Source organism: Lathyrus oleraceus, chromosome 2, assembly GCF_024323335.1.
Source record: "Lathyrus oleraceus cultivar Zhongwan6 chromosome 2, CAAS_Psat_ZW6_1.0, whole genome shotgun sequence".
NCBI lineage: Eukaryota > Viridiplantae > Streptophyta > Magnoliopsida > Fabales > Fabaceae > Lathyrus > Lathyrus oleraceus.
In genome coordinates, this window is record NC_066580.1 from 490,560,250 (window position 1) to 490,574,209 (window position 13,960).

At 34.7% G+C, this 13,960-nt stretch overlaps 1 protein-coding gene across 1 annotated transcript; it reads left to right on the forward strand.

The window, feature by feature from the left end:
* Positions 1-306: 306 nt before the first annotated feature.
* Positions 307-13,579, forward strand: LOC127120903 (stromal processing peptidase, chloroplastic). Its single transcript, NM_001427554.1, has 25 exons — positions 307-590; positions 761-998; positions 1,371-1,606; positions 2,317-2,515; positions 3,236-3,280; positions 3,476-3,583; positions 3,676-3,864; positions 3,953-4,249; positions 5,375-5,476; positions 6,390-6,524; positions 6,788-7,012; positions 7,831-8,034; positions 8,329-8,499; positions 8,892-9,041; positions 9,512-9,649; positions 9,770-9,997; positions 10,074-10,226; positions 10,473-10,599; positions 10,715-10,832; positions 11,091-11,211; positions 11,297-11,377; positions 11,669-11,770; positions 11,941-12,091; positions 12,841-12,972; positions 13,208-13,579. Exons 1-24 carry the CDS (start codon positions 421-423, stop codon positions 12,930-12,932), a joined length of 3,780 nt encoding a protein of 1,259 aa, NP_001414483.1. The 5' UTR covers positions 307-420; the 3' UTR covers positions 12,933-12,972; positions 13,208-13,579.
* The last annotated feature ends 381 nt before the right edge of the window (positions 13,580-13,960 follow it).

Below are 13,960 nucleotides of genomic sequence, written 5' to 3' on the forward strand. Positions count from 1 at the left end.
CGTTACTATAATTTAATTCAATAAAAAAATCAAATTTTATTCATCAGTTTAATCATGATATTGGAAAAACAACTTTTGTTCTTCATATTTTATTATTAATTTAATGAAATGCTATCAGTATTATTTCTGCAAAAACAAAAATTAAAAAGTAAAAAAAAATATTTTTATTGAAAAAAAAATGAAAGCAGATATTTTAAATAATTTTTATTGAAAAAAAATCAATTTATTTATTTTAAATGTGTGTTTAATTAAATTTTCTTATTTTGCGTACATGTACTAGTATATCGAGAGCATTCCATTCCATACATCCATTTCTGAGAAGTAGAAAGAAAAAAAAAATCTGAAAGAAAAATCAAGAGGTTGAGTGCGTTGGTGTGCTTGCGTTTCTGTTAAGGTTAAGCTGCTACGCATACGGTGGTTATGCCAATGGCTGCTTCAACTTCAACCTCATCTCTCTCCGTCGTTGGAACTAACCTCTCTCTCCCTCCGCATCGTCATCATCGCCACTTTCACTCTCCCTCTTCAATCTCCACTCGTATCCGTACCAACCGTCTCTTCTTATCCTCTTCTCTCGCGTTCTCTTCTCCACGGTAACTCTCTCTCTCTCTCTCTCTCTCTCTCTCTCTCTCTCTCTCTCTCTCTCTCACAATTGTTGCTCATAATTCCAATGAAAACCAATTCTCGATCCTAATTCACTCAACAACAGTACCTCTATTTCAATTCTAGTTAACTCTATTAATTAACGCTATTTTTTGTTCAGTGATGCAAGAGTTGTTCACGCTGGATTAGGTTTACGGAGGAATACGCCGGATGTTTGGAAACACTATTCCTCCGTCCTTTCTCAACCGACTGCACCGGTACCGGTACGGCAAAGCTGTACTTCATGCTGTCTTGCTTCCGCAAAGAAACGCCGTTCAAATCTCCCGAGATTTGTTCCTGGAGCTTTTTTTGATAGTTCTTCTTTTGGATTATCTAAGGATAAGCTTCGTCACGCTTCTGTAAGATTTTCAACTTCGATTTTGCTTTATATGGATAATAACTGTTTTCTATGCTGCTTAGTTTTTTTTTTTTAATTTCTGGTAACTGTTTTGGTTAATCGTCTGTTTTTTAAATTATAGTTTGTTGCAACTAATTAGCTAACAAGGCTTTTGGATTTTTTTCCCCTTCATATTTTGTTGTTTATTGACTGAAAGAATTTTGATATTACCAATATTTAGAGCAATCCAATGCTTGCAAGTTGATGTTTTATCTTGAACTTGAAGCTTCAACGTGGATAATTTTGGAGACTTTAATTTGATTGCGTTTAGGCATAATCACTGTTTTTTTTCTTTTCTTTTTTTATATGTAATTGTGTTGTGTATTTTATTCAGGTTAAGCGGGTTCAGCTTCCGCATGCAACTGTTGGTCCAGATGAGCCACATGCCGCTAGCACAACTTGGCAGGAGGGCGTTGCTGAAAAACAAGACTTAAGTTTGTTTGATTCTGAACTGGAAAGGCTAGAGGGTTTTTTGGGTTCTGAACTTCCATCTCACCCTAAGTTGCATCGGGGTCAGCTAAAGAATGGGATTCGTTATTTGATTCTGCCAAATAAAGTTCCTCCAACAAGGTGAGTTCAATAAGTAATGATAGATTGACAATTTTTGACATTTACTAACAATACATGGACTGCAATGGAATGCTTTCTGATGTGATTAGAAACGAAATGAACGGGATTTCAATCGATTTTTGAAATTTAATTGAAAACTAGGTTGTGCTTTAAGAGGTGGAATTGTGGATTTCACTGATTTATCATACTTGAGTTTTTTTAGCATGCCCTTTTAATGATCAATTTCAAGGGCGTGATTAAAGTTGTTTTGATACCATTGTGCAAACATAGGGCATTTTCTTTCTTTGGAGGAAAATTGTCCGTATCATTCAATTCACCCTCCAGAGCACACCTTAGTGTTATATACCCTCGTGTTGTTCACTGGTTGTTGTTCTTGCAAGATTGTGAAACTGCGACTGATAGCTTTAAATGGTGAAATGCATAAAACATATGTGATTTTGAAAATTGTTCTAGTTCTTATTTGTAATGTATATTTAACACAAACACTTTTAAAGTGAATAACTACACCATCGATCGGATGACTTAAATAATATTTATTAATCAATTGATGTACTTGATGTTTATATAGTTTTATGTTCTCTCTATCAAACATTGTTTTGCTGTAATATGCCGATGACAAGAAATCCAAAATGGGGGATGTACATATGTATGTTACTTCTCTAGAATCTACTTGTGGCTGACTTCTTAGTATCCACTTGTTGCTATTTAAGGTTTGAAGCACACATGGAAGTTCATGTAGGATCAATAGATGAAGAGGATGATGAACAAGGAATTGCACATATGATTGAACATGTTGCTTTCTTAGGAAGTAAAAAACGCGAGAAGCTTTTGGGAACAGGAGCCCGTTCAAATGCTTATACAGATTTTCACCATACAGTGTTTCACATCCATTCTCCTACCTCTACCAAGGTTTGGACCATCTAGTGTGCAGTTCTTTGTTTTGTGTTCAAATATTAGGTCATTGGTAGTTTTTCATTTGGAATTTTTGACGTCTATGAAACATTTTTTTGACCTTTGTTACAACTTATGAAACACTAATTCAAATCAAGCAGATGTGACGAGGGAAAAGTGAAGTTTATTTCTCTGACCAAAAAGTTACATAGAAGTTATTGATGTTGCAGTGAATAAAGATTAGTTTACATTTTGAGCAGCACAGTACTTACTAACTCTAGTTTTTTAACCAAAGTTGGAAGAATAACTTGCATGAATATTCTCAAATGTTCAATTGGTACACTAAATGCGCAGCCCTTGATTATTTTGTGACATTAGAAGGTAAATACATGTCAATGCCAAAGGAATAATTATGCTTATCTTCACTGGGAAGTGTGAATAGCATTCTTTAAAAGAGATTCAACATGATGTTCAGTGGTAAGTCATTAGGGACAACATCTGGCTCAAGAGAAACTTCTCCTGAGAAAGAAGAGGAAATGGAAGAGGGAATATTTTAAAATTTGAAATCTAGTGCTCTTGTTTACTACACTTATTGCATGTTAAAACTTCTTTATTAATATTTTTAAACTGCACATACTATTTCCCAATGAGTACCCTGCATTTTTATCGTATTGTAATTCTGATTAGGCACTGTGATTCTTTACACATATTTATTCATTGGTGAATCTTGTATGTCAGGATTCTGATGATCTTCTTCCATCTGTTCTGGATGCCCTGAATGAGGTAAGCCACTTATAATTTTGTAGAAATGCATATATTAGATGTGACGGGGTGTTTCATCTGATCTAGATATTATACTTTTGATTTGACCCTACTTGAGCCATCTTTAGAAGCTGTTAAGGGGACATTATGGTAAAGATGGCTACAGTACTTCTAGGTTGGCATTGTATCACACCTTTTTCTTTTTGTTGCATGCAGATAACCTTCCACCCAAATTTTCTTGCATCAAGAATAGAAAAAGAACGGCGTGCTATACTCTCAGAGCTTCAAATGATGAACACAATAGAGTATCGGGTTGATTGCCAGGTGCTGAAAAGAATATCTTCTGGAATCAAATTGATATTTCTTCAGTCTTTTTTTTGCTAACTTTTTTTTGCTTTTACTTTTTGTGATTGCAGTTGTTACAACATTTGCATTCTGAAAACAAGCTGAGCAAAAGGTTTCCAATTGGATTAGAAGAACAGATAAAGAAGTGGGATGCAGATAAAATAAGAAAATTTCATGAGCGCTGGTATTTCCCTGCAAATGCAACATTGTACATTGTAGGGGATATTGGTAACATTCCAAAAACTGTTAACCAGATTGAAGTATGTCAAATATAAATTTGCAAAACATTAGTTGATTATTGTTAAGTTCTTACGAGTCTTATACAAAAAAGTAACTATGTTAATGCAGGCTGTTTTTGGACAAACTGGTGTAGACAATGAGAAAGGTTCTGTAGCCACTTCAAGTGCATTTGGTGCAATGGCTAGTTTTCTAGTTCCTAAGCTCTCTGTTGGTCTTGGTGGAAATTCTATTGAAAGACCAACCAATACAACGGATCAATCAAAAGTATTTAAAAAGGAGAGACATGCTGTTCGTCCTCCTGTGAAGCATACTTGGTCACTTCCTGGAAGCAGTGCAAATTTGAAGCCACCACAAATATTTCAACACGAGTTGCTTCAAAACTTTTCAATTAATATGTTCTGCAAGGTATGGAGAGGTTTAGTTTTTTTTTGTTATCCTATTTCCTTTATCTTTTTTGTCAATTTAATTTTGAAGTCGACAGCTTTGTTGCGAGGATGGTTTTATAGACTTTTTTGTGTGGAGAAAAATGGTCAATGAGGATGCTGGGCTGGGCATAACATATGAAAAGGAAATCTGTGATTTACTGGTTCACTATGATCTACTGGTCTAATACCATTAGAAAATGATCTACTGGTCTAATGAACAATTCAGATAAACAAATATTGTATTGTTATAAGCTGTCTAATTGATGTTTTTCTTGATTTCCTTATGATAAATAGAAAATATTAAATTGATAAAGTAGAAAACTGAACTAGTTCATTTGCAAACTCTCCCTGTCATACTGCAACGAAAAACCTGCAGACACATATAAAGGCCACTTAACCACTTCACTTACTCTTTCTCTGCATCAGAAAAAAAATAAGGTTTATAATCCTTCCATCCATTGTAAAAGGATAGCCTTACCTTCTGTTCACACCAGTGTTCTTCTAACAGTTTTCTGAATACCTCTCAGTAGACCAAGCTTTTCCCTTTTTCACCGGTATTATCTCTATTATCAGTTCCCGGATTCTTCCTCTTTCACATGGCTCTGCATTGTTTTGATAAGTGATAATGTGTACTGCCTTTTTAATGATGTGATAATGTGCTTTGCATTGTTTTGATAAGTGATAATGTGCACCTGCCTCCTTCAAGTATCTCTGCATTGTTTCCATAAGTGATTGAATTAACTAAATAATTATTCCTTAGGTTGATGATGATCTGTGTTGAACTAAAGCTTGTTATTATTAACAACGAGTGTGTTTCTAATTTTGGTTATCATTTTATTTTTGTGGTTTGACCATTTATATTCTTGAGGTATAAACTATGTATTTTGCATCTATAATCATTGGTAAAACATCCATCCTGTCATTGGCATTTTTAGAGTTGCTGTACCATGCTGCTGTCTGGGATTGGCAAGAGATATCCTCCCTTCTGCTTCCTTTCATACTTCTTTTATAACATGTATCCTTTATTTTGTTAGTTAGTACTTGTAGATAGATAGTGTTATGTGCTGTCTCTTTCCATTAATTATCTTATTGAAATCTTATGCAGATTCCAGTGAATAAGGTTCAAACATACCGAGATTTGCGTATTGTCTTGATGAAAAGAATATTTTTGTCAGCTCTTCATTTTCGTATTAATACGAGATATAAGGTGAGATGTTTCTATGTCTTGCCCTTCTTTTCTGCTACAGTACTATGCTCGATCACGTGTATCTTAAGAATGTGTGGTTGAGCCTAACTCAACTCTACAAAACCGGCTTGTAAGGTGAGGATTGCCCACATTTATAAACACATGTTCAGGCCATATAATGTCCGATGTAGGACTCTTTAACACCCCCTCTCACGCCTAGGATTTGCGTCAGAGGCGTGGAACTAAATGGTGGGTGGCCCAATGGATCTTAAACGAAGCTCTGATACCATCTTAAGAATGTGTGGTTGGGCCTAACTCAACCCTACAAAACCGGCTTGTAAGATGAGGATTGCCCCCATTTATAAACACATGTTTATGCCATATATTGTCCGATGTTGAACTCTTTAACACTATATGTCTACTTTAAGAACTCATTTGGCATCCATTATGCGATATCTCATATCTATGTACTGGATGCAGGTTTTTTTGTCAATACTCTAAAGAATAATAATTAGAAGAAATAAATGTGAGAGAAAATAAACTCATGTGTGAATATTGGAAACATCAATTATGTGATGTAGCTATATTTTTCTGTACTTAACGATACATACAAAGGTCACCCATGTACGTAGGGGACAGTCAAAGCTCAGATCATAGTTCATTCTCAAAACTCTAAAAAAAAACTTGTGTTTGGGAGTTTGTAACAGTGTTGTCGTTGGCTATCCATGGCGGAGAGCCAAAATCCCGCCATACCGGCCGCTTTGCGGCGCCATTGTAGCGGAAAAACCCGCAATATCGGCCGATATTTACCATTTTGGCCATGCATATCCGCCATAGCGGCCATGGCGCAGCTATTTGATAACATTGGTTTGTAATTTACTGGATAGTCTGTCTCTTAGCATCTAAATATGTTATCTTTGCATAAAATTTACAGAGTTCGAATCCACCATTCACTTCAGTTGAATTGGATCATAGTGATTCTGGAAGGGAAGGATGTACTGTGACCACTCTTACCATAACTGCAGAACCAAAGAATTGGCAGAATGCTATTAGAGTTGCTGTTCATGAGGTTTGTTTCCTCTCCTCTGCTTCACCTGTCTTTTCAATATTTACAATTTTTTATTTTGTTTCCATTGCTTGTGTCAGTTGTTAGTTATTTTATGTTCCACTTTGTCAATATTCACAATACTCTTACAATTGACCCCTGGATCCTTTTGGTCGCAAATGCATAGAGAAAGCTAAATTGTTTTGGTTTAGAATTGCTAGAATGACAGCCTACATTTACAACATTTGATCTATTATCATAGTCTAATGAAAAGTTGTATGATGTAGGTTCGCAGACTTAAAGAGTTTGGTGTTACTCAGGGTGAATTAACTCGCTATCTAGACGCCCTTTTGAGAGATAGCGAACACCTAGCAGCCATGATTGATAATGTATCTTCTGTTGACAACTTGGATTTTATCATGGAAAGTGATGCTCTAGGCCATAAAGTTATGGACCAGAGTCAAGGGCATGAAAGTTTAATTGCTGTTGCTGGGACAGTTACCCTTGACGAGGTATTTTCATTGATGGTCATTGGACATTGTCCAGCTCTTTTTAATGATTTAAATCCCTACCTTTTTGCTGTTGCCGACTCTTATTTTATTCAAGCAACTTATAGATGCAATGCAAGTCTCTTTTGGAGGGCACAACTTGAATAACTTTCAGAGATAATTAATTGATACAAAGCTGTGTCAGTACACTATATCAACTGAACTAAATAAATACTATTTCATTGCTTTTCTAAGGGACGACTAAATTTCACTTTCACATTAACTAATGACCTTCCCTAGTAACAAGATAACTTACTATAATTCAAAAATGATTACAAAAGCAGCCAATGGTGATTTTCTGACAACATTAGCTGGTGCAAAGTGCTATGTAGATTATCTCTTTAATTTAGGATTTTTAGTACAACCATTTCATTTATCCTGATAAGAAAGATCAACGACTCTGCCTTCTCTTAATGATTTCCGCATTCCTTGTGTACTGTAAATTAGGTTCTAGTTTCTATCACAATTTTTTGGTTTGTTTTCTTGTTACTCATCTTATTAGGTCATTGTCAACTGTATTGTAAAGATATTTTCAGTTGGCTGTAATGTTGTTCCTTTATCATGTTAATTTTTGGTATCCGGTTGTTTTGGGCTTTGTTTTGTCTTTTTTATTGTAAAATTAGTCAAAATGAGGTAAATATATTATATTTTAATTTTGATTTTACTTTAATTAGTTTATTGAAGAGTTATTTCATAGAACTTCATATTCAATTTTTTTGTGCAAGTTATAAAATCATAGCTGGTAACTTATATTTATCGATTTTAAATATCTTTTGGCGCAGGTTAATTCTGTTGGTGCTCAGGTGTTAGAATTTATAGCTGATTTTGGAAAGCTTTCTGCACCCCTTCCTGCAGCAATTGTTGCTTGTGTTCCGAAAAAAGTTCACATCGAAGGAGCTGGTGAAACAGAATTCAAGATATCATCAACTGAAATAACAGATGCTATGAAAGCTGGATTGGATGAGCCTATAGAGCCAGAACCCGAGGTACCTTTTTCTTTAACGTAAATCCTTATTAGTTGATCCTGATTGACATTAGAAATATTGAGTTACCCAATGGCTGATGACTTTTCTATTGGTATTTGGTACTGTGTATTTGGATTACATTTAAATGTTATGTTGTTTCATGAGTTATAACCACAATATGAGTGGTGAATTTATTCTTCATGTGCTATGATGTCAATCTGCTACACTATTATGTACAAGTGCTTCAATTTTATTTGTGAGCATTTATGATTTGGGCGCATCTTGGTTGCTTCTCAGCTAATTGCTTTTATGCAGCTCGAGGTTCCAAAAGAACTTGTACAGTCATCAACGCTACAAGAGTTAAAAAATCAGCGCAAGCCAGCCTTTATTCCAGTCAGTCCTGAAATAGAGGCTAAGAAGCTTCATGATGAGGAAACTGGAATCACCCGCCTCCGCCTTGCAAATGGAATTCCCGTCAACTATAAGGTTTGCTGTGTTTATATTAAGGTTTTCATGATTGCTGTACCTTATTTTCCCTTCTCAGTCATTTCACTGGCATTCAATGCTCCAAAGTGTCTTTTGTTCTCCATTTAACGTTTTAGAAATGGCGACTCAGTTTCAAGCATTCCTAATTCTAGTACTATGCTTCTGCTTCATTTTGTTCTTTTCTACCGTTATGGAATTTATGGAGATGAAAATTTTGATTTACTTAATTTCTATTATGTTTGTACTTCCATTCATATTGCGATCTGATTTCAAAAAGCAATAATATGAACTGTATTTTGAGATTGGAATGAAGAACTCAGAACTTAAACTTCTTAAGGAGGATGTAATTGGTTGGTTTCTCTGTACTTATTAATGTCTTTTATTGTCAACAGATATCTAAAAGTGAAACACAAAGCGGCGTGATGCGGCTGATTGTTGGTGGCGGACGAGCAGCTGAGGGTTCTGATTCAAGAGGATCTGTGATTGTGGGTGTTAGGACGCTTAGTGAGGGAGGTCGTGTTGGCAACTTCTCAAGGGAGCAGGTAACTTTCCTTACCAACTGATGTTCAAATGTTAATATTTGGATTATGTTAATTTTCCATCAACTTGTAGTTGAATTACATGCATTTGTATAAAAATCTTATTGTATGGCTCTTCATTTGTTTAGTTGCTTCTTGTATTGCATTTTGAAGCTCATTTCTTTAATTGCTTGTTTAAAAGACCCTTCTTATCACAGTACATAATCATGGGTCAATGGTCTCCCATCAATGCGAAGAGTGCTCATGTATGCACTCATATCTGATATTGGGTGCACAGTGGATTATTCCTGTTATATTGTGAAACATTGATGACCAATGCACTTGATGTTGGAAAAACCTATTTTTTACAACTTGAGTTCAATTATTTCAACATATTGTAAGTGAAATCGTGTCAGCTGCGATAGCTTCAGTATCTAACAACTAATCTACACCTCTTTTTACTGAGTGTCTTGTATTTCATGCATAATTTTCAGGTTGAACTTTTCTGCGTAAATAACCAGATAAATTGCTCCTTAGAATCTACGGAGGAGTTCATATCTTTGGAGTTTCGTTTTACTTTAAGGAATAATGGGATGCGTGCAGCCTTTCAATTGCTTCACATGGTGCTTGAGGTAAACTTCTCAGTTCTTACTGTCAACCATGTTATCGTCGCATGTTGTATTTATAAATTCCTCCGTCTTACACTATAACATCTACTACGTTAAATTCCTTATGTTGTTTCTGATGTGCAGCATAGTGTCTGGTCAGATGATGCTTTGGATAGAGCGAGGCAAGTGTATCTGTCATATTACCGATCAATCCCCAAGAGCTTGGAACGCTCGACTGCTCACAAACTTATGGTTGCAATGTTGGATGGAGATGAGCGATTTACTGAGCCTACACCAAGTTCACTAGAAAATCTAACTCTGCAATCTGTTAAGGATGCTGTAATGAATCAGTTTGTTGGAAATAACATGGAGGTCTGTTATTATTATATTGAATGCATAGTTCTTGACCATTACATTCAAAAACTAAAATCTGTTTTATGCCCTTCAGGTCTCCATTGTAGGTGATTTCACTGAGGAAGAGATTGAATCATGTATTTTAGATTACCTTGGCACAGCTCAGGCCACGGGAAACTTTAAAAACCAGCAACAAATTATCCCACCAACATTTCGATTATCTCCATCCAGTTTGCAGTCTCAAGAAGTGAGAAACTAAGCATAAATTACTATTATTCATGTTTGTTGTTATTAAATATTCTGTGCAATGTTTAGTTTAATAAGTCAGATTTCATTTTCCCTGAATCAGTGCCTCTTGAAACTGATGAGTTTCTGATCACCGTTATTTGATGAAACAGCCCAAATATATAAATTAGCTGTACATTAGAAAGGGGTCCCCAATACCTAAAGCTACAGACATGTTTAACTGATTTTCCCTGTTTTTTGTGTGCAGGTTTTCTTGAATGACACTGATGAGAGGGCATGCGCTTATATTGCTGGGCCTGCACCAAACCGTTGGGGTTTTACTGCAGATGGAAACGACCTGTTAGAGACAATTGATAATGCATCATCAGTCAATAGTGAGCTTTGTTGATTTTATTTTGTGGTCATCATATCCTGTATTGTATTTCAGTTTCAATTTTTTTTTGTTGAGAATTGCTATTAGTTGTTAAAGGCAATGAATGATTTGTGCAGATAATGGGACAAAATCTGATGCTCTACAAACAGAAGGTGCTCCACGAAGGAGCCTCCGTAGTCATCCTCTTTTCTTTGGTATAACAATGGGACTGCTTTCTGAAATTATAAATTCTAGGTATGTGTTTCTACCAACCTGGTATTTTAGCTTAGTTTGAAGATTTTAGACACCATGCTTGCTTCCAGGCTGAAAAAAAGCCGGCCAGACTGATCACTTGGTGTTTTAAATGGGACAACCCCCACTTTAGAGCTGAAATCTTCAAAATATCTAAGACTTCTTCTCCTAGTATCCAAAACATAAGATTGTTGATTTTAAAAATATTTGTACGAAATCTCCAACTAGGCTTATAATATTTACTGGATGTTTTCTGCACAGGCTCTTCACAACAGTCAGAGATTCACTGGGCTTGACATACGACGTGTCATTTGAATTGAACTTGTTTGATAGGCTTAAACTAGGGTGGTATGTGGTCTCTGTAACATCAACTCCAAGCAAGGTGTGGGCTACATTCTTATAGCATTTACTTCATTTTTTCTGTCCATTTTCTTCTATTACAAGTTTCAAGTCTTATTGATTTGCAGGTGCACAAAGCTGTTGATGCATGCAAGAATGTTCTAAGAGGTTTGCATAGCAACGGAATTACAGTCAGGGAATTGGACAGGGTTAGTGACTGAATATACTTAGGTTATTTTTAATTATAATTTTTAGTTATAACTTTATTTAGAAATATTTTTTTCTGCACATAAACTGGACCCTTCTGCTTTGTACTCCATTTCTCTGATTAAATCTTAAAAGTGTAATTACCTTTCTGGTTTAAAAACATGCACTTGACAGTTGGACCCCTCATTCTACTTGTGAATATGGCTTGAATTTTTCCCCTTTCTCAGTAACATGTTCTTTTATGACTTGGATTTCTTTTAATAGAATTTCTTTGGTGCTTTTCTCTACTGCAGGCTAAACGGACCCTTCTTATGAGACATGAAGCTGAAATTAAGTCAAATGCGTACTGGTTGGGATTGTTAGCTCACTTACAATCGTCTTCTGTTCCAAGGAAGGTGAGACAAGAGAGTCTGAATCTTGACACGCTATATTCAGATTTATTTTTTGCCATCTAATCTCGGTTTAAAGTTTCTAGTTCTGCCAAAGTCTCAGATTTCTGTATGTTTTTATTTTGTCACACGATTTTAAGTTACTGCATTGTTGTCATGTTGATTGCTGAATCCAGGACCTATCATGTATCAAGGATTTAACGTCTCTATATGAAGCTGCTACTATTGAGGATACATGCCTTGCATATGAACAGTTGAAAGTGGATGAAGATTCTCTATATTCATGCATTGGGGTTTCTGGTGCTCAGGCTGCACAAGATATAGCAGGTGCAGTGCTTCTCAGAATGGTTAATTTTGATTTTTGCTTTGTTAATCTTGAGGTCCATATGTGCCACAACTATGAAACACAAAACATATGAGTGCCTTTGTTTTAGCTTTAAAAAACAGATTTTTTCTTTATAAATATAATTTTTTGAAATTATTTAAAAAAATATTCAAGTATGTTTAAACTCATTTTTTTATAAATTGAAAGATTAAAACATAGTCAAAATATACATTATTGAAGATTAAAACATAGTCAAAACCACTCAATATTTCAAAAAGATTTATCTCAAAAATGATTTAAAATAACTTCAAATTTAAGTGATTTTTTGAAATTTTGATATTCAATAAAGTTATAGTAAAATGATGTAATACTTAAAATAATATTTTATAAATAACAATTTAAATCAATTTTTTATTAAAGCATTTTATTTTAAATTCTTTGCAAATTTTTTTTAAACAAAACTATGTAACACTAGAAAAATCATTTAAAAAAAAAAGCTAAAACAAATGGGTCCTACATCTTTTCCAAATTTGAGTAGCTTTGACAATTGCTGCTACAATTCTTGGGTTTGAGCATTAAAACACCTTTTCTTTTTAAAGTTATGGTGTATAACCTTTTTATTGAGACATTGTCTATGCATAGCTCTCCAGCAGATCAGTTAGGAAGAAGAAATCTGTCTCGTTAGGACTTTAGAAATGGTGCAGTTGTGGTTAGTTGAATAATTTTGCAATATTTTATGCTTATTATGCAGCTCCTGTAGAAGAGGAAGAAGCAGGTGAGGGTTATCCAGGGGTTCTTCCTATGGGACGAGGTTTATCTACAATGACACGGCCTACTACCTAATTTTTTTGGATGACAGGGTTGGTCTGCCCTGATTTAAGAGGTTAGTATATTATCATTATATTTTGTTTTCAGTTGTGGTCCATTTATGGGCTTGTGAATACATCATCCATATAGTTTGTTTCTTTTTGTCTATACTTTGGGTTGGGACAGTGTATTACTGTTATGTTTTTTCTCTTCATTCACCAGATACTATTTTCACCAAATGACTTTTTTTGTTGTTGTTAATGTTTCTTTTCACAACAATGAATAAATCAGTGTTTTGTGCATCTCCACAGGAAGCCATGTCTGGAAGTTTAGTTATACAGGTCTTGGTTCAAAGAATTGGCAGTATATGTATTACAAGAGACTGCTGGATTCATTTAAAACATTCGAACCAGTCAGCATCCAAGCTGTTGGATCAATCCTAAGAAGTGGTTCTTGGCTTGCTATTTATTTCCTTAATGTCCATTTATGTTTAGTTGAACCACTAATAAACTATTATCGCTGCTTATACTTTCATAGGATTAGATTATAAAAAAAATATAGCATACACTAAAGATGTATAGGTGCCATTTTTTAATGTTGGCCATATTGTTTTTGAGCAATTTTTAATGCACCCTTTAGATTTCTTAGTCATCAATTGAAATTACACATCCCCGGATTTATCAAATTCTGAATGAACGTTGAAATATTTCGGAGATGCATTTCCGTAACACTTTAAAACATTCAATACATTCCGCTCAGAAACCATTTACATTTGAATTTGAATTATACTGGCGATGCATGTGAATATTTCGGATACATCTCCAATACGTTTTAGAACAGGTATTTTATGTGATATTTTATTTATTTGTGTTCTGATGAAGATTTAAAATATACTGTAATTGAAAATAAAAAAAATAGACGTACATATTTGCAGATGGACCAAAAATGTCATACAAAAATAAGATATATCAATAAATATCGAAAATGTCGTTCAATTGAGATCTATAAAGTAATAAGGTTGTCAAAAAATAAAGATCAGACTATTATTACTAGATAATAAGAGA